The sequence below is a fragment of the Gopherus evgoodei genome, chromosome 1 (genome assembly GCF_007399415.2).
Source record: "Gopherus evgoodei ecotype Sinaloan lineage chromosome 1, rGopEvg1_v1.p, whole genome shotgun sequence".
In the NCBI taxonomy this organism is placed as follows: Eukaryota; Metazoa; Chordata; order Testudines; family Testudinidae; genus Gopherus; species Gopherus evgoodei.
The window spans coordinates 155249704-155268131 of record NC_044322.1 but is presented as its reverse complement, the minus strand read 5'-3'; the positions used below and the strand labels follow the sequence as shown (position 1 = coordinate 155268131).

Sequence of the window (18428 nt, the reverse complement as noted above, 5' to 3'; positions counted from 1 at the left end):
TTGTATCCTTTTGCATTCCTTGACATTTCAGACACAACCAGACCTCCCAAGAAAGATGAAGAAAATGGAAAGAATTATTACTTTGTATCGCATGACCAAATGATGCAGGATATATCCAACAATGAATATTTGGAATATGGCAGCCATGAGGATGCAATGTATGGGACAAAACTGGAAACAATACGGAAGATCCATGAGCAGGGACTAATTGCAATACTTGATGTAGAGCCTCAGGTACTTATTGGAAATATATAAAAATGCAAAGCTTGTCAGAGACACCTGAATTTTATTTTGTTACATTCTGTCGCTGGTCATTTTTTGACCATAGAATTTAAGACATATAATTCATCATACATTTAATGTGAAAAGTTTTTAGTATGTGGAGCAATGGTTCCACACGGGAACTTCAGTGTATGAAATCATCTTCTACTGATTATTAGGGTAAAAGTAAGAAGTAGAAATGAGCTCACCATTTGGCTTCGCAAGGGACCGGTACTGCTGTGAAAATCTGCTTACTGCACACTTTAATAAGAGAAATTATTGTTACATGGTTGCTCACTGCACTTAGCTGTCCGCTGAAGCAGCTGATTGTCTGTGCTGGCCAGCTGTAATGTATTAATATGCTCAGCCCTAGATTTCATTTTGATACCACACACAGGAGGGAATTTTTTTCTGCATTGTCCTGACTGCCCCCCACTTTCCTGCTGTTACTGGGTCAGCAATCCCAGAAATAGCATTCTCTGTCAATCACTGATACCATAGGAAGGTGTTTCCTATAGAATGTCTACAGCTATATTTATTAATGTCTTTGTGTGTGTTGTTATAGCATCAGTGAGTAGGTAAATTCACAAACTCAAAGAATATGAGTACTTTATTCATAGTGCTGCAATCTGGATATAAAATCCTAAGTGGAACATTTTGACTAATTTCCTTTGGAACTCCCCACATTGATATGAATTTCGGTTGATGGCCAGGAATTTATATGTTTTATTTTTAGCTGTGGTGCCTTTGAATTCATATTCAAGCAGGTTAAAGGACACAGGGAAACAAGAGACCAGTCCTGAAATAACTTGCAGAAATCAATTAAAAATATGAGCAGTTGAGCCCAGAAGACAACAAACCTGACAGTTATTTTTCCTGGGTTATGAACTGTCTGCATTCTTTTTCACCAGTCACTGCTTTGGTTTGCAGGGCTCATCCCCCTGTGAGCAAAATTAAGAAGTTGTGACCAATATTATCTGTTTTCTCTACGTTGGCTCTTCTCTTCTTTTGTGACTGGATTCAGGAGATCAAAGATTTGGTTCTGGACAGTGCAGTGGATGGATTTTGTTTCACCTAAGTGGAGACTTTCAGAACAAAAATAAGATATCTGACCAGGGTCTGCTCCAGCTTTTTTGCCGCTCCAAGCGGCGAAAAGAAACCAAAAAAAAAAGCTGTGATCGGCTGCAGCTCTACCACTCTGCTTCATTCTTCGGTGGCAATTCGGCGGCCAGTCCTTCCCTCCGAGAGGGACTGAGGGACCCGCCGCCGAATTGCAGCTGAAGACCCGGACGTGCTACCCCTTTCCGTTGGCTGCGCCAAGCACTTGCTTCCTGCGCTGGTGCCTGGAGCCGGCCCTATATCTGACTACATTGTATAATGCAGCTCACCTAATTCGTTAGCGTCATAGTAGTACTTGTCCATGAGCCCAGTTCTAGTTAATTACCCTGTTTCTGGTTGACCTCTTTTCTGTAGAAACAATGCACAGCTGATTATATCTGAAGGTGGATTTCAAGCAGCAGAGAGGGACATCAACTCAGCTGGCTGTTTGTTAAAAAACAAAGGGCCTCTTCATACTGCTGTGGAGTGGAATAGAAGTGTCTTTTGCTCTACGTTCTGCCCAGACAGTTGAGATCAGTTAGGTTATGTTTGCTTGCTACCTACCTCAAGTTTCAGTCTGGAAGAGGCCAGGAGGAGGGACTCCCTGCAGTAGGGCCTCATTTGTGGAACTACCTATGTCACCTATAAATCATTACTGTTTGAGTCAGGTTAATCATAACCATTGTCTTTACATTTATCTTTCTGCACAGAGGTAGCTTTTGGTCTCTCTAGCAGGGCCATTGGTCTCAGTTTATGGTTATTGAATTATTAGTATGTTCAGTACCCTCACGCTTTGAAAGCTTCACAGTTTCCACAACAGAACATTTTTGCTTCAGCAAAAATAAATATGTTTATCTGTAGGTTGAACAATATTCTGAACCAGAAAATGTTTTCTTATATTTTAGTCAGCATTTACTATAAAGTACAATTTACATTTTGACCCATTGAGAATAACCAGAGCAAAAGTTTTTCTGGCTAATGCGAATTCTTCAGCTTAAATATAGACTGATCTTTAGTTTTTTCTGTTGGAAAAATACCCTGCATCTGAAATCTTGGCTACTTAACCTGGCAGTTCTTTAGGATGGTAAACTTACAGGTTGGGCCCCAATCTTGCAAAGACTTAGTGGAGTAAATGTGACTGTAGACTTAAGCACATCTGTAAGTCAGGGTGTTTAATTCTTAATATTTCTTGATTATATTTTAAAACTGATCTAGAGTCTTGTTAGTTCTTCCCTCTGTTTGTGTATTTAAACTTGTATTGATTTGTTCCTCTTCTCAAATATTTACTGTTTTTTACATAGGCACTGAAGGTCCTGAGAACTGCAGAGTTTGCCCCTTTTGTTGTTTTTATTGCTGCACCTACGATTACCCTAGGCATTAATGAGGTAAGGCTTATTACAGGTAAATGTTTTTATCAGGAGACAATTAAATGGGTGATTCAGTATGTGAATAAGATCAACATTTTAACTGACCAATTGTATTTTATAGTGGGGTCCGAACACCACTGAAGTTAAGATTGAGATGATCTTACTGAATAACAGATGATTTTTCCTACGTTTAAATATAAACTTGAGCTGCAAGGATCCATGCACTGTCACTACTAGGGAAGCACTTCATAGTACTCTTAACTCTTCACGTGACAACTTTAACATCAGCTGATATATAGATTAGTATTGATCATTTGATATCCTTTTAAAATGTATTGTTCAGTTTTATTTCCTCCCTACCTAAAAGAATTGTTTCCAAAATCCTTGCTGTGGCCATTGAGCCAGCTAATTGGTCAGCTATCCAAGAATTTCCAGTTTCTGAGTCATTCAAACTACTTTACTCTTTCCTCCCCAAGTAGAAGGAGGAAGTTGCTAAGTTTCATCTTTGAGAAAAGGAATCCCAAAGCAATATACCAGAAACTGGCTATTACATTCAAATAACATTGTGATACTTGGAACTATGAAACTGGAAGGGATACCTGCTTGTGAGAAATTAAGTGTTCATCTTCAAAGAGAGCTTATGTAAATAAAGACTTCAGGATTTAGCTCAAACAAAACATTTATAACCAACTCCTTCCTTTTTTTCTTCTAGTAAGGTGTTAATTGTATTTATATCTTAATAAGAACTTTCTCTCTTAGCAAATCCCTCTTCCATCTCTTTGATCCTGCAGGGAAGTGATAATTCTGTGTTTGTAGCAACAGTCTGCTTCCCCAGACATAATGTGTGTGATAACACAAATATAGAATTAGGACTTCACTACAGATTCTTGCAGATAAATGATGGGCCAGAAAGGATAAAGATGTTCAAACACAAATACCATAAATAATTAGTAAAATGGCAAGAAAATTATGGGGGGAAAGTGAAAGACAAATGGCTTTGTTTCAAGTAATGAGGAGTCTGGTGGCACCTTAAAGACTAACAGATTTATGCCCAAATAAATGTTAGTCTTTAAGGTGCCACTGGACTCCTCATTGTTTTTGTGGATACAGACTAACATGGCTACCCCTCTGATACTTTGTTTTAACTGTTAAGTTTCCCAAACATAGAGATGAAGATGTCTCAGAACATTCTGATTTTAGCTATGTTAAAATGATGTAGTGATCATTTCTCTGAAATGTTGCTGATGTTAACATTTACTGTAAATTTATATGAGCAAATATTAAAATGCTGCATCGCCTGTAATGGTAGATATTCTTTTGCACAGCAGAGTGCATAATTGTTTTAAAAAATAAATAAATAAAGCTCAAGAGTGTGAGAATCGGTCCTGGATTGTTATGCAACTTTTCTGATTATTTTAGCTGGAACTATTGTGCAACTCATTATAAATGCACAAAAGCCCCTGAAGATCTTCAGTACTATTTTTGCATTTAAAAAAAAAATCCAAAGTTATTACAGAATTTATCTAATTGCTCTAGTGTGTTGTTTCAAATCTCCCACTCTGAAATACCAGTGGTACTTTTCTTTTGACCATTCAGAAGTTCATGTTGTAGAATGTGAGATGGGGGAGAACTGGGAGGGTTAATATGAGATAGCAAATTGCTGGTTTGAGATGTACTGAGCAACAGTGTGGGCATGTGCAAGATTGGGCTTGTTTTTCCTCATTGAGATGGAAGACATAAGGGAGAGGTTAGGGTTCAGATATTTAGTCTCATTATTATGCTCTTGTGCTGTATTTCCTTTTAAGTTTTGTTTACTTTTTATGGCCCAGATCCTGCAATTCGATCTGTGTGGCATAATTCATCCAGGTGGACTCCATTGCAAAGTCAGAGTCATGCGTTAATGTTTTGAATACTTGCTAAAACTGTCACTGTCTGTGAGCCACTAACACTCAGCGCTGGCACTTCCATTTAGGCGGCCTAGGCAATCGCCTAGGGCACCAGGATTATTAGGGGGCGGCATTTTGTCAGGGGGGCGGCAGGCAGCTCCGGTGGACCTGCCGCAGTCGTGCCTGCAGAGGGTCCCCTGGTCCCGTGGCTCCAGTGGAGCTGCCACAGGCATTCCTGCGGACGGTCCACTGCTCCCGCGGCTCCGGTGGACCTCCCGCAGGCACGGCTGCGGCAGCTCCACCGGAGCCACGGGACCAGCGTGCAGGGCGGCGAAATGGCCGTGCGCCTAGGGCGCTAAAAACACTAGCACTGGTCCTGCTAACACTCACTCTAAAAAACAAGTAATAACAGTGGACATTAATGCAATGTAGGGTCCTACTCACCTGGATCTATTGTGCTGCATGAGAGGGAAGGGAATATATACAAAAACTGTGGTATGATGTATCTTAGCAGCCTAGGTTTTCATGTGCATACTTCATATTTCCCATTCATTTTTTCTTTTACAAAAGATTTATTTGCATAAAGAATAGCCCTTTTGACCTTTTTATCCTGCTTTGTTTCATTTTTACAAACACCTGATGCACAAACATCTGTAAATAACTGTCTTTTTTCCTTATGTTTTTTCTTGAATTGTCATCTTTGCTTTTCTTTTCATTTTCCTGCACTCGTATTCATTTTATATAGCTGCCAAAATGGTGCAGAAAATTGCCTGTAAGTACCCGCTAGGACCTGATAAGATGCAATCCTGATTATTTTAATAGATTTAGAACATAGACATCCTTGTTCTCACTCAACATTACTTTTGCCATTAGAATAAAAGTATGAAGTAATAAAGACCTCAAACATATATGCTAAAGCTCATTCAAACGGAAGCTCATTCACTGGCAAAAAGAAAAAGGATCGCTTCAAAACCAAGTGAGCCCAGAGACTTTTATTCCTACTCTAGGAAATGCACATTATGACTTGGTGGCTGACACGTTTCAAACAGCCTTATCCTGCAATGCACAGTTGAGCCATTTTAACCAGCAGTAGAATGCATGTACAATATCTCCAGTTTACAGGGATCCCACTGTAACTGAGTAAAGACACAAAATACAGTGCTTTTCTGGGTAAATATTGCCTGGTTCTCGTGGTTTTGTGAGGCACAAAAGCAAGTGCTTGATATCTTCAACCACAAAACATGTAATAATCCCCAGAAATGCATGGCCTGAAATGTCTTACTGCCTGGCACAATTGAAAATACAAATTTTAGAGATTTCAAATGTCCTAGCAGATCTCTAGTTTTAACATTTTAATTTTAAAACAAAAAATGATATCCCTTCTGGTTGCCAAGCTAATCTTCACAATGTAAAGAGAGGTCTTAATGGGATGTTAGCTTTGAAGCCTGATTATGGCCACTTACATGCTAAGTGACATAAATCCTTTAACTGCTAATCACCTTATCAGAAACATTTAGCCAAAGCTGTTATCCAGTGTGGCTAGATATATATCTTGCATTCTGATATTCAGTTTTTTTTAAAGGACGTGCACAAATAATGCTGTAAATCTGGAATATGCAGATAGGTGATAATTCTGTCAGATATTCAAATTAGAGGTGGGACCAAACAAAAAACCTAGATCTGGCTCCTCCTCTCCAAACTTTGAGGAAGTTTGGACCCACTTCAGAACTTTGCAGCTCTGGCCAATCCTTAATTCAATAAAGTAAAAGACTTACCGTACATTCTTAAGGACAGTAGTAAAAGTACTACTCTGGCAATTCTGCGTCAGTGCACATGCGCAGAATTCATGTTCCCTGCAGATTTCTTTGCTTCCCCACAGAAAAATTACTTCTGATGGGGAAGCAAAGGGAAGCCGCAAAAGCAGTCATCCACCCCTCTCCAGCAGTGCAGGCAGGTTGGTTCAGGCACCCAGAGCAGCCAGTAGAGATGTAAATCACCACCCAAGGGAGGGTGGGGGCTGTAGAGTCATGCGTGTGAGAGGGAGAGAGACAGTCTGTTCCTCTCACTTGCTATTGCAGCACGCTTGGCATGGAGGGGCACGGTTTTGGGGTGTTTCTGAGGAGATAAGTGTGGGACAGGCTCTGTCCTCTCAGGCAGAGCAGAATGTAGCAGCCTGCCTACTTAGTGAATTGTTCCCATTCTCTTTGTGAATTCCCCCAGGAGTATAAAACAGGTGTAAATGTTTTAAAGCTCCTTTACATTGCCAGAGTGGTGTAAAGGACAGTATGGGCTTATAAATGCTTCTGGTGCGTCAGTGATTAAAACTGGTCTAAATTTTTGGACTGAAAGAAATTCCTGTCAGAATGTGCTCCATGAACTGTTTGCTACTGACCTTTCTGGAGATGGTCAGTAGTCAATATAAATTGTGAGTTTGATTCCCCAGCCTTCATTTGCTGTTCAGTTGCCTATGATGTAACTGTTGACTTGTAACTAGAAATAAAGGGTCAAACCTAGTTACATTACTGTTAGGCATGGGGGTTTGGGGATTTCCTCCAATGCTCTCCACTCCAATTCTCCATCCATTATATTGTAGTTGAAATAAATTACCAAAATAATTGAAGCCAGAGTGATTATATTGCATTATTTTGACAAATGAAATATGCAGAATTTTACAGAATTTTATATCGTGTAAAATTTTTAATTATTTGCTGCAGAATTTTTTTTTTTTTTTTTTTTTTTTTGGTGCAAAATTCCCCTAGGAGTAGGTAAAAGTAACATTTTGCATTTCTATGGGGGTAAATAGTGTAGGATCCCCAAAATGCAGTCTCCTTAGTTGTCTATAAAATATTATATAGGAGCAACAGTGACAGTTAAAGGCTATAATCTAAAAGACATTTTTTAAATACCCTCTTTGTTTTTGCAAAATCTAGGACCAGAGCCAAGTAGAAGTAAAGATTTGAGAACAGCTCTTCTCGTTCTTTTCCTGTCTTCCTTTTTTGAAAGGAAATACCCACGTTTTACAGATTCCCTGCAGATTTCTATTTTCTCTGCTAATTTACCATTATAAAATAGATAGTGTAGATTAAAAAGTTTATATCCATACATTTACTGAGTATTACTGATACAGGCATGAAACTGATTGTGAAAACCTACATTTATGTCCCAAGTGCTAAAACCTTTTATATTATAACATATAGTATTAATCCAGTGGCTTCAGGTTTATACTCATTTGAAATATACAGTGTTCAGTACTGTGTGTTTTTAAAACATTGGGGTTACAGACATAAAATGTACCTTTTTAATTAGATATCTTGAAAGTGCTAAAAATGTAGCACTTATAAAAATATAATTTTTCACTTTGTAGATTAATTTAAACACAAAGAGATCAAATCCTCTGCTGGTAGAAATCATTGAAGCTCTGTTGAGCTATGATAATTTACGTTAGCTGAGGAGTTTGCTATGGTTGCTGCATTATTGTAGATGTCCCAGTGGTGTATTTAGCACAATCTAAAGTCTCTCTTTATCAGTAATTGACTTGAGAATAGCATAGGACAAATCTGCACATATTGTTTTTCACATGTGCTTGTTTGGGTGCATAATACTCCTTAAAAGGACATTCCCTGTACACATTTGTGTGTGGAGCACTTGGCTACATTTATGTTTGAATGTAGTGTTCAAATATGGAGAGAGAGTGTCACCTTCTGTTGACTAGTGGGGACTGTACAGTTGTTGGAAGCTGCTGCTTTTCGGAAGCGATTCGGTCAGGATTTAGAACTGTACTCAAGGAAATGGTTAGTTTCACGGTATAGGAAAGGAAAAGTGCCTCATCCCAGTTTCCTGCCAGTGAATGCTGATTTTTCACATGCCCCAAAAGGTGCAGCTTCCACATCTTTTTTTTATTCAGTGCAATCCCAGATACTTGGTCAGCTGAGGAAAGGGAACCCAGTTGACCTCTTCATATGAAGACTATGGAAATCAAATCGTGGCCCAAATAATTTCAAGTAATAAAACCACTCAACGCTGCTCTGTGCTTTATAGCACTGGAGTGCTGGGCTGCATCTACTGGTACACTAGAGAACTGAACTGGTGGGATCACACCAGGGTAGGTATTAACAATGCAGTGTGCCCACATTGGCCATAGTGTTTTGGGAGTAGTTTTGCCCCATTTCCATATTGCACTGTGCAATGACATTTCATTTGCACTGCCTCCTGGGTACCTATCCCACAGTTCCTAGAAGCAATGGCTTGTGGGACATTTCAGGTGTTCTTCTGGTATCCTGAGGAGATTGTGAGAAGAGAGATTAAACTCCCATAGTTCATTCTCACCACAGAACCGAGGCAACAGGCCCCCCAGGTTGAGGCGGGGCGTGAGTCGTCCATACTACAAGCCTCCTGCAACCCTGCTCCATTTGGAAGCCCAGACTCAATTAGTGAATCCCAGAATGTGAGCATTGCTGGCCTTGGAGGAGCGTGGCAGGAGCACCCACAAAATATGATTCTAAAGGCCATATATGATAACCTGGTCTCAATTTAGGGCAGGTTCCCGACACAACTCCCAGAAGAGGTGGAGGTGGTAAAACTGGTGCAGCTATTTTATGTGGGCTTGAATTGCACCAGTAGAGTTTGGAATTAGAATAGTCTCAGATAGACCATAAGATGTTAGAAAAGGGTTATAGTAAAAGAGAAATTAGAAAGCAATAGAGTGAGAATTTCCTTAGACTGTCCACAGTAAATATTTATTAAAATAAAAGGAAGTGAAACTTGAAGACTGATGCTGAGTAGTAATAGATATTACAGAAATTGTCCGAAAACAGATGATACTTGAAAACACATCCTCTCATGTTTCCAGTATCGATGTCTGGATAGATGCCAAACAGCTTGTATTTGTGAACTGGGTATGTTTTCATTCATGAACTGGCACTCTTTCCATATTTGTACTGGTTCTTTCTTCTATTTTTTTTAATCCTCATGCTTATCCCCTGTCTGTTTAACCCTTCCCACAAATTAGATAAGTGTCCTGATGTGTCTTGAGTAACCTCTTTTGATGATTGTGATTTTGTGTAAAGTTACAAGGGAGAAGCAAGTTACAGTTTCTTCCTTGTAACATGCATGGAATTTGACATTATGTAGGGGGCATAAGTCATTCATGAATCCTTAGATTAGGTTTTATTTTTGCTGTTTCCTTCTCTGTAACCAACAAACAGAAAACTGAACAAAAGAATCTAATTTATCTCTCTTGCTTTCTTTTCCAATCATTGTGCAGGATGAATCTCTTCAGCGCCTGCAAAAGGAATCTGAAATCTTACAGAGAACATATGCACACTACTTTGATCTAACAATTATCAACAATGAGATTGATGAAACAATCAGGCATCTGGAGGAAGCCATTGAGCTTGTTTGTACAGCATCACAGTGGGTTCCAGTCTCCTGGGTCTATTAGACCTTTCACCAGATAACTGAAGAATTTTATCAATACTGGGAACCACACCATACATGGAAAACCTCTTTGTTATTGACCTTGTGTCAACAGATCTCGGCCCCTAGAGACTACCTAGATGTAGTGTGACCTAAATTTATAATTATTGTCATGTCCTAATAGATAGGAGGAGAAAAAAAATTGAACACTAATTTAAAGAGACAGTATCTTTTTTTAATCTGTTCTCCTAAACTTTAATAAAATGTATGTTTCAATATATGTATTACTCAGTCCTTTGGAATGTTATATTTTTGGAAATCATAGCTTATTATTTCAAAGGCCCCTAAAAACTGCACAAAATAGATGCTGCTTTCTATAATCTATTTTAATAATAATAATAAATAATTATGTTACCTTAACTTGGGGGTGGAACACTACATACTATTTAGAGTCTGATTTTATGGATTGGGATACCTTGCTTTCCTTTATTTATTTTAAATAATTAGCCTAGTGATTACAAAACAAATTCATGAATTTTAAAGGCCTTTCTTTGCTTTTTTTCCCCTAGACTAGTATTTTTAAGTACTTTTATGTAACATCCAGATAATGTGATACTGTCTCTTTGAAGAACTCTGTAAACCTTTTAGAGATTTGAAATTGGGTCTTGACTCTTAATGCATGTGGACAGTCGCAAGCGTTCATGCTGTTGGTGTATCTGTGTTGAAAAAAAACCTGTAATCTACAGCAAAATACATTCCGTTCATGGGAAAACATACCCAAGGGAATAAAATAAAATATTATTATGACTAAGTTGTAAACCTATGCACATCCCTTGCATTTTGGGCAACTTTATAAAAAAAAACCTGATTTTTATTAATAATAATCATGTAGTGAAACGTGTTTGTAATTTTGTCTCAATTTAATTTGTTGTAAGGTGGGTGGGGGAAATTACTGGTTTCACCATTTCAGATCTGTGTTGTCTGAGAGTATTAACGTTTTAATTAAGTTTAAGCAAAGAAATGCTGATTTTTAATATGTATGTAATTGTTTAAAAACTGCACACATTTTAAGAGAAAATACTGTGCAATGAAGAAACCAGTTTAGGCAATGCGATAAACTGGCTATTCCAAAAGACTCATCTACAACAGCCCTGTAAATTCCTTAAAAATGGTAACTGACTCTACAGTCTGACCAATTTTTTTTATTTTAAATATACTTCCTTTTATGTGTTCAACAATTAAATGCCTTTGGGTCCTTCATTTCATCATAGATTTCTTCAAGTTATTCTGAAAACAGTCAGCTCACTCTTAGATTTTTAAGAAACCTTTCGTGACCATGTTTGTTACTCAAAGGCTCTGATGTGAATACAAGTCTATCATGGGGTTTTGCTGAGTACATAAACACAGCTTGACCAACTTCTGAACTAAAGCGGGGTCGGTGACCTACGGCACATGTGCCAAAGGTGGCAAGTGAGCCGATTTTGCCTGGCACGCGGCTGCCAGCCGGGGTCCCGGCTGCCAGCCCCGCTCAGCCTGCTGCCGGCTGAGTGAACAGCACCCCAGGCCAGCAGAAGGCTGAGTGGGGCCAGCATCTGGGACCCCAAACCGGAGGCAGGCGTGCCCCCCCGGCTCCTCCCTCACCTTGCTTGCGTTCTGTGGCTCCTGGAAGTGTGAGCCGCTGCTGCTGCCCCTCCCGCAGCTCCCCTACTCCCGCTGCCTCAGCAGTCTGCGGGAGAGGGGCTGTGCGCGCAGCAGCCCAGCAGCATGTTTTGCTTCCACGTGGAGCCAGCGTCTGACCAGCCTGGGCCTGGTAAGAGGAGTCCCAGGGAGCAGGGGGAGGGTTGGATGGGTCAGGAGTTCCAGGGGTCCTGTCAGGGGGCAGAGGTGTGGATAAGGGTGGGGCAGTCGGGACAGGTAGGGGGTAGGGTCCTGGGGGGCAGTTAGGGTGGGGGGGGTCTCAGGAGGGGGCAGTCGGGACAAGGAGCGTGGGGGTTGGGGGGAAGTGGGAGGGAGTGGATGGGGGCAGGGCTATGGCATGGCTGTCCCCTCTTTTTTGATGAAATGTAATCCTAGGCGAGGGGGGAGCCAGGGGGTGCATGGGACTGGCGCCCACATACATCCACTGCAGCCTGCAGGAGCCCCCAGGGGGGCACCAGGCCACAGCCTGGGCAGGAGGGGGGCGGGGGTGTGTGGCTGCTCCCCGCTAGCGGCACCGCTGCCTTTGCAGGGCTGCTTCCCCCCGCACCACACCGGCTCCTCCATGGCTGGGGCTCACTGCTACTGCAAGCGGGACGCTCCAGTGCCTCCGGAAGGCAGCTCCTCCCATGCAGGCTGCTGCAGCAGCCTAAGCCCAGCAAAGCCAGTGAGTGGACTCGGGGCAGGAGCCACCTGGGTGGGGAGGGGAGGACTCACAGTGGGGCTGTGCATCCTCCAGGGGAGTTCAGGGAGGGGGGAACCTGGTCTTAGGAGCAGTCCCTGGGCACGGCTGGCCTCTGGGCAGGCTGGCCCCTGGGATCTATAAAGGCTCTTTGGGATTTTCCCCTCAATGAACCGATGTGCAAGTGTCGGGGGGGCACAAGGTGGAAGGGTCACCTGGGGCACAAAATATCCTTGCACCGGCCCTGCCCCAGGGAGTGTGTGCACCCCAGGTTAAGAACCACAGCACTAAACTGATAAGTTCTACATTTTAATTTAATTTTAAATGAAGTTTCTTAAACAATAGTTTATAGACTTATAGAGACCTTCTAAAAACGTTAAACTGTATTGCTGGCACGTGAAACCTTAAATTAGAGTGAATAAATGAAGACTCAGCACACCACTTCTGAAAGGTTGCCAACTCCTGAACTAGAGCAAAGCCCAAGAAAGCAAATTTGGCCATGTATTCACTTCAGAGCTCTCTGATTTCTGTTTCCTCATCTCATGCCCCTTGGCACAGGCGGTTTACATTTCCTCTTAATGCAGCTGAGCTAAATTAAGCATCATCACCACAATTCATGACATAATAATCTACCTGGTCACAGCTGACAGACGTATGATGATCCAGAGTCTGATTTTTCTTAAGAACTCAGTTGTCTGTTTTATTGTATAACATGAACTTTAGCTTGTGTGCTAAATTATAACATGGCAATGAAAGAGTTATCCTCAAATTTAAAATGTGATTGACGTGCAGATTGTTTCAACTGCTTGGGAACACTGGGTATAATCAAGGTATGTTCTAACTGTAAAACCTCTTCTCAAGAGACTAAAAGCTTTTAAAGCACATAGGTCGATATTGTCCTTCCTCCTGCCCCCTGCAACACAGACCATGCTCTTTCTGCACTTTTCTCCTTGTAAAGTCCTTAGACAGCCACAGAGTATCTTAGGACCCACCAACACTTGAGATACAGCCAGATCAGCCGGGTTGCAACATGGCTATTCTGGGAACCAGTCACAACACAGTTCCAGTCTGTAATGTAGATGGAAACTTGATCCAAGGCTTTACCTCAGTTAAAGGACCCATCTACAATATACACTAGAATTGTGTTATGACCAGGTCACAAAACAAACATCTTGTAATTGAGTCCTTTGACTTAGTTATATTTGTAATGTTCGTATACAGGCTGTTGGAAATCTGCTAATAAAAAGGTTCTTACGGACCCTCACCTGTATAGCCCCAACAAAAGCGTGACATCGATTGTTTAACACGGGATAGCAAAAAGTGTATTAAATTGTTGGAACTTGTTCATCCACTCTGGCCTTAGCATTTCCAGAATGTTGAAAAAAATGACTGTAACCCTGGTAATAAGTGAAAATCCAGAAACAATTGTCAGCATCCACTAGTACTGTACTATTGTAATTATGGTTGCATTTGAGCAGGCATTCTTGCAGACCAGCTCTTCATATGGGGCACTAGCCACAGCTCAGCTCAGTGCTAGGTCAGTACACTCTCAAACTACCTCTTTTCCTGATCAAGCACAAAGATGAGCAGACTAAACAAAATGCAGCAAGGAAGAATTCCTGTTCTTAGAAACACAGCTGTCATCTGTGGTAAGCATCTATATCTCTGACTTCATTGACACCTACTTAATCTTAAATTTTTGTAAAGTTAAACAAGTATTTGTAAGGTAACTTGGATGCTACTTAGTCCATAATCCACCAGAAAGAAAATTTGACTATGCAGGGCATTCTGATTCTGTCAATTTGAATTACTTGGAGATTCTGAACAACCAGCCTCCTAAAAAGAGAAGTCTGCTACCTTACATATTATTAATAAGCAGTGATTTAATGTAATTGACTTGGGGGGAAAGTGGAGTCCCTCATTTAGGTAATGCTATACAGTAGTCTCTGTCTCAGTAAACACATCTTTTGGATAGATTTGTTTCTTGATGCTATATGTCTAACCAAGATCAGCCTGCCTTTAAGGAATTCTGGGCCAGATCTAGATGCCTTGTCTACTCCATTTATGCCACTCCCATGGCAGAAAGAGCAGAAGGCTGCCATAGCTCCCCAGCTGAGGGTTTCCCTGGTATGGGGAAGACTAACAGGTATAGAACTAATGGTGAGGGGATCCAGCTCATTGTGTTTCAGCTATCCGCAGCTGGAGGATGGCCCCTGACATTGTGTCTACACTGGCAGTTGGCAGGAGGGAACTGCAGCAGTGAGTCTCAGAGCCTGAAGTGTACAGACTTGGGCTCCTGCTACAACACTAAAAATAGCCAAGTAAACATTCCCACTTGAGCTCTAAAACTCTGGGTGGCGGTGGATTCAGAGAAAGAAATCCACCCCTCCCCCCTAGTCTCAGAGCCCCAGCCCTAGCAGGAATGTCTACGTGGCTATTTTTAGGGCTGTAGCATGAGCCTGAATTTCACTGCCCCACAGGTTTTTTTTGCAAAGTAGACATACCCTTAGAGGATGTAGCCAGGCACCATAACGTAAAGCAGAAATTATGCTGCTCTAAATTATGCTGGGACTGACTCAGACGTGGCCCTGGAATAAGAGAGTTGTAGCAGTTTTCCTTTGGCTCCAAGTCTTTATAATTTTTTAAGTCGCTTGTGCACTGGGGCTCTTAGCATTAGACAGTTTAAGTAAATTTGATCCTTCCAGTATGCTGCAACTTCCATCTGCCTCATGCCTGTGGACTTAGAAATTGTAGGATTCTCTATTAAATGTTTTTTTAACATTTCCATTTCCTTCATAAAAAGAACCCTTGTTGTTTTATGTTTCAAGGTGAAAAGATTATTGAATTGTAGCAGTAGCCAGTTAGGAAGTTGTGGCAACTATACGCATGCAGCTTTTTAATAGCAGAAGGACGTCTCCTGTTCCCTTCCCTTCTAGATTAAGTCCTTGGACATTGGGTGGTTTTTTTGGTCAAGAAATATTCATTGTCATATTCTCTTAACTTCAGAGATCAGTAGCGACCTTGCACATTTAGCAGTATATTTTAACCTAGGTGATTTTAAAGATTTGCTCCATTTTAATGCTTCTCAGATATATTTTGTCATTATTAAAAATGAAAGGCATGTCCTCAACTTTCACCTTGAATATGGCTACTAAAAATCACAAGAGGAAAAATACTTACATATGCAGGCTATAACTTATTTATTTTTCATTGTTTGCTCAAAGAAAACTGAAAACCACCTTACTGGAAGCTGAATATTGGGAAAAGTTGCTGAACATAAAGTTGACCTTTCAAAATGTAATAAAAATATCCAGTCCAAGTACTTTGTGGTCTTGTTCTACTCTACTAAGAGTAGGCCCAGATGCCCTTATTTAAGGCTGTTAAAACCTGGATCTAAGTAGTAACGTCTGATATACAAGTTTTTCTAGAGGATGCAGGAAACTTACAAAACCTTTCTAATGAATTAAGATGAATTTGAAGTAAAATATACTGCAACTCTGCTGCTCACAAAATATTTTCTTCGGTCCAGCCAAGCAGGTATAATGGGTCTTGTATGTGTGTGGTTCTGCAGTGTGGAGTCGGTAGTGGGCTTGGCTAATGAGTGATCGTGAGCCAGGATATGGGGACATGTAGTGTAGACATACCCTGAGGGTTGCTTCACATAATAGCACCAGGACACCAGGGTAGTGGGCACTTTAGATTAACTAAGGGAGAGCATATTTTTCCCAATATTATATAGAAATATTCCAAGCAGGTTACAAACATTCTTGCCATTTTTTCTTCTGGCCTTCAGTTAAGTACTATTAGTACACCTGGCAACAATGTTTGCTTTCTGTTCTTACAAGAATTGGATACAGCCATCTACTCCAATCCTTTGTAAGAGGAGTAGAGTGCTGAGACAAGGAAAGAAGTTTTTAAATTCTGATGACCTAGCTTTGGTGTTAAAGGCTTTTCTAGCTCATTTCCCAAGCCTGTACATTACAGAGAATTTTAGTTCTTACTGTGGAAAGACGTTTCTTTTAGCAGTAACCTCAGCCAGGCATGCTGGGGAGTTACTAGCATTAATCGCAAATAGCCTTTTCTTGGTTTTATGAAATGTAGTTTTCTTAATCCTCTAGTTGCAGACAGAAATAAGATTTTTGTTCCCTGTCCATATCTATTACTGGCCACTGATATAGGGAAACCAATGCCATGGCAGTAAGGGTCTGTATTTTGGCAGTGCTGATATAGGTGCTGTTGCACCCCTTGGCTTGAAGTGGTTTCCATCATATTCAGGGTTTGCAGTTTGGTTTGGTGGGTCTCAGCATCCCCACTATACAAACTGTTCCAGGCCCCATGAGTGCTCAGCTCCCACAATTCCAACTGCAGTCACTGGGAGTGTGGGTGCTCAGCGCCCCTTAAATGTGATGTCCTCTTTCTTTAAAGTTGTCTTTCTTTTGGAGATGAGATAGAATGAAAAGTTCTTTGTCAGATGAGATCCACCAGATACGCTAGCTGAGTCCAGAGGGTGTATTCACCTTGAACCAGTGGTTAGTATTGTTCAAGAGATTGATCTAGGTGCATCGTCTCATGGAACATTGTCATAATGGTTTGTGTTTGGTATTAGCAAAGTATGGCAGTTGCAAAGTTAACATGTCCCTGGCAAGTAACCATCACTCATTTTCTCACCTGTGCAGAGGAGATAAGCCAAAGGAAATGAAGGAGCTGGTTTGTGTTTAAGTCTAACTCACTTAACTTCAGACTGAAGTAGCCTTCACTTGTACTGCTTTTAATTAAATAGTCCAGGATAGTGAGGTGAGAGTCTCTTAAGCGGGAGGGGAAGACATGTTCTCTGTGCGGCAGGAGCTAATTGGGTGTGTTTGCACTGGAAAAAAAAAAAGGTGTGTTCTTAAGAGAGCTAAACCATGTTAACTAACTCAAGTTAAAATAGTGAAGATGCGGCAACTCGGCTGTTAACTCTAGTTAGCAGATCAAGTTAAAGCTTACGGGGAGACTGGGATTGAACCTGAGCTGTTAACCCAAACTAAAAGCTGAGTTGCTGTGTCTTCACTGCTATTTTAATACTTTAGCCACCACAGGCTATTTAACCCAAGTTAAGAACACACCTTTTTTTTTGTTTGTTTTTTGCAGTGAAGATGCACCCTTAGAGCCAGGGGTGCCACCACAGGGAGTGCCCACACTTTTTTAAAAGATACACAATTCTAGGGATTTGTGTTTTAAATTATCTTCTAAAAGTTCACCTGTGACTAAGACAGGTGTGGATTGTTTTTTGGGTGTGGGAGGGGAAAAATTGACATACTGAAGTAGCACAATTACCTGATGCTAATACCAGGACATCCTGTTTGTCTAATTGTGGTGTGGAAACATCACAGTTGCAAACCTGGTTCTGGGATTTGTTTTTCATAAAATGCTGCCATCCTTTTTTCCCCCTCTATTACTGCCTTTTTATAAAAAAAAGGGTTTTGGAAGTATTGTCTCCATGATAAGAGGGAGAGTTGGGGATATTGTAAATTGCACCATATCCAATTTAAGAAGTAGAGCAGTGTGTTAATGTGCAATGACACTGGTGTGTGGAGGTTGTCCTTTACCACCAGAACTATGGAGGATTTTGAAAGCTTCAGATTCTTCGTAAACTTTTTCTCCTAAATGTGTATCTATTTATGTGCCTTTGAATACCTGAGCTTGTGGCTGTTCCTCTGCCCGCTTGCCAGAATAAGTATAAAACTGATGTAAGGACTAAGTGTGTGAAGCATAAGTAAATGAGTCGATGGAGCACTCTGTGAAGTTATCCTTGCATGGAGGAGATTAGAGAAACTCCATATTATTTATAGACTGAACATAGGATTCTGTGCTGTTGGAAACCTTAGAAATGGGCTTTTGTCATTTCAGAGTTGGAGAAAATAATTCATAAATACAGTGCATAAAAGATGGAAAGGGCGTTTGTCTAATCGGCTAGCTCACAGATAATTCAGTTATGAGGTGATCCTTAAAATGGTATGTAAATAAGTTGTTTGTTTTGTTTTG

General features: G+C 40.8%; 1 protein-coding gene across 14 annotated transcripts in view; it reads left to right on the top strand.

Annotated features, from left to right (window-relative positions):
- CASK (calcium/calmodulin dependent serine protein kinase) overlaps nt 1-11262 on the top strand; it is a 415898-nt gene extending 404636 nt beyond the window's left edge. For all 14 annotated transcript variants that reach the window (XM_030576389.1, XM_030576372.1, XM_030576320.1 and 11 more), the window contains 3 exons: nt 32-234; nt 2661-2744; nt 9876-11262. In XM_030576389.1, the coding sequence (XP_030432249.1) occupies nt 32-234; nt 2661-2744; nt 9876-10052 (464 nt within the window). In that variant the 3' untranslated portion in view covers nt 10053-11262. The remainder of the gene's footprint in view (nt 1-31; nt 235-2660; nt 2745-9875) is intronic.
- Nucleotides 11263-18428: the final 7166 nt, after the last annotated feature.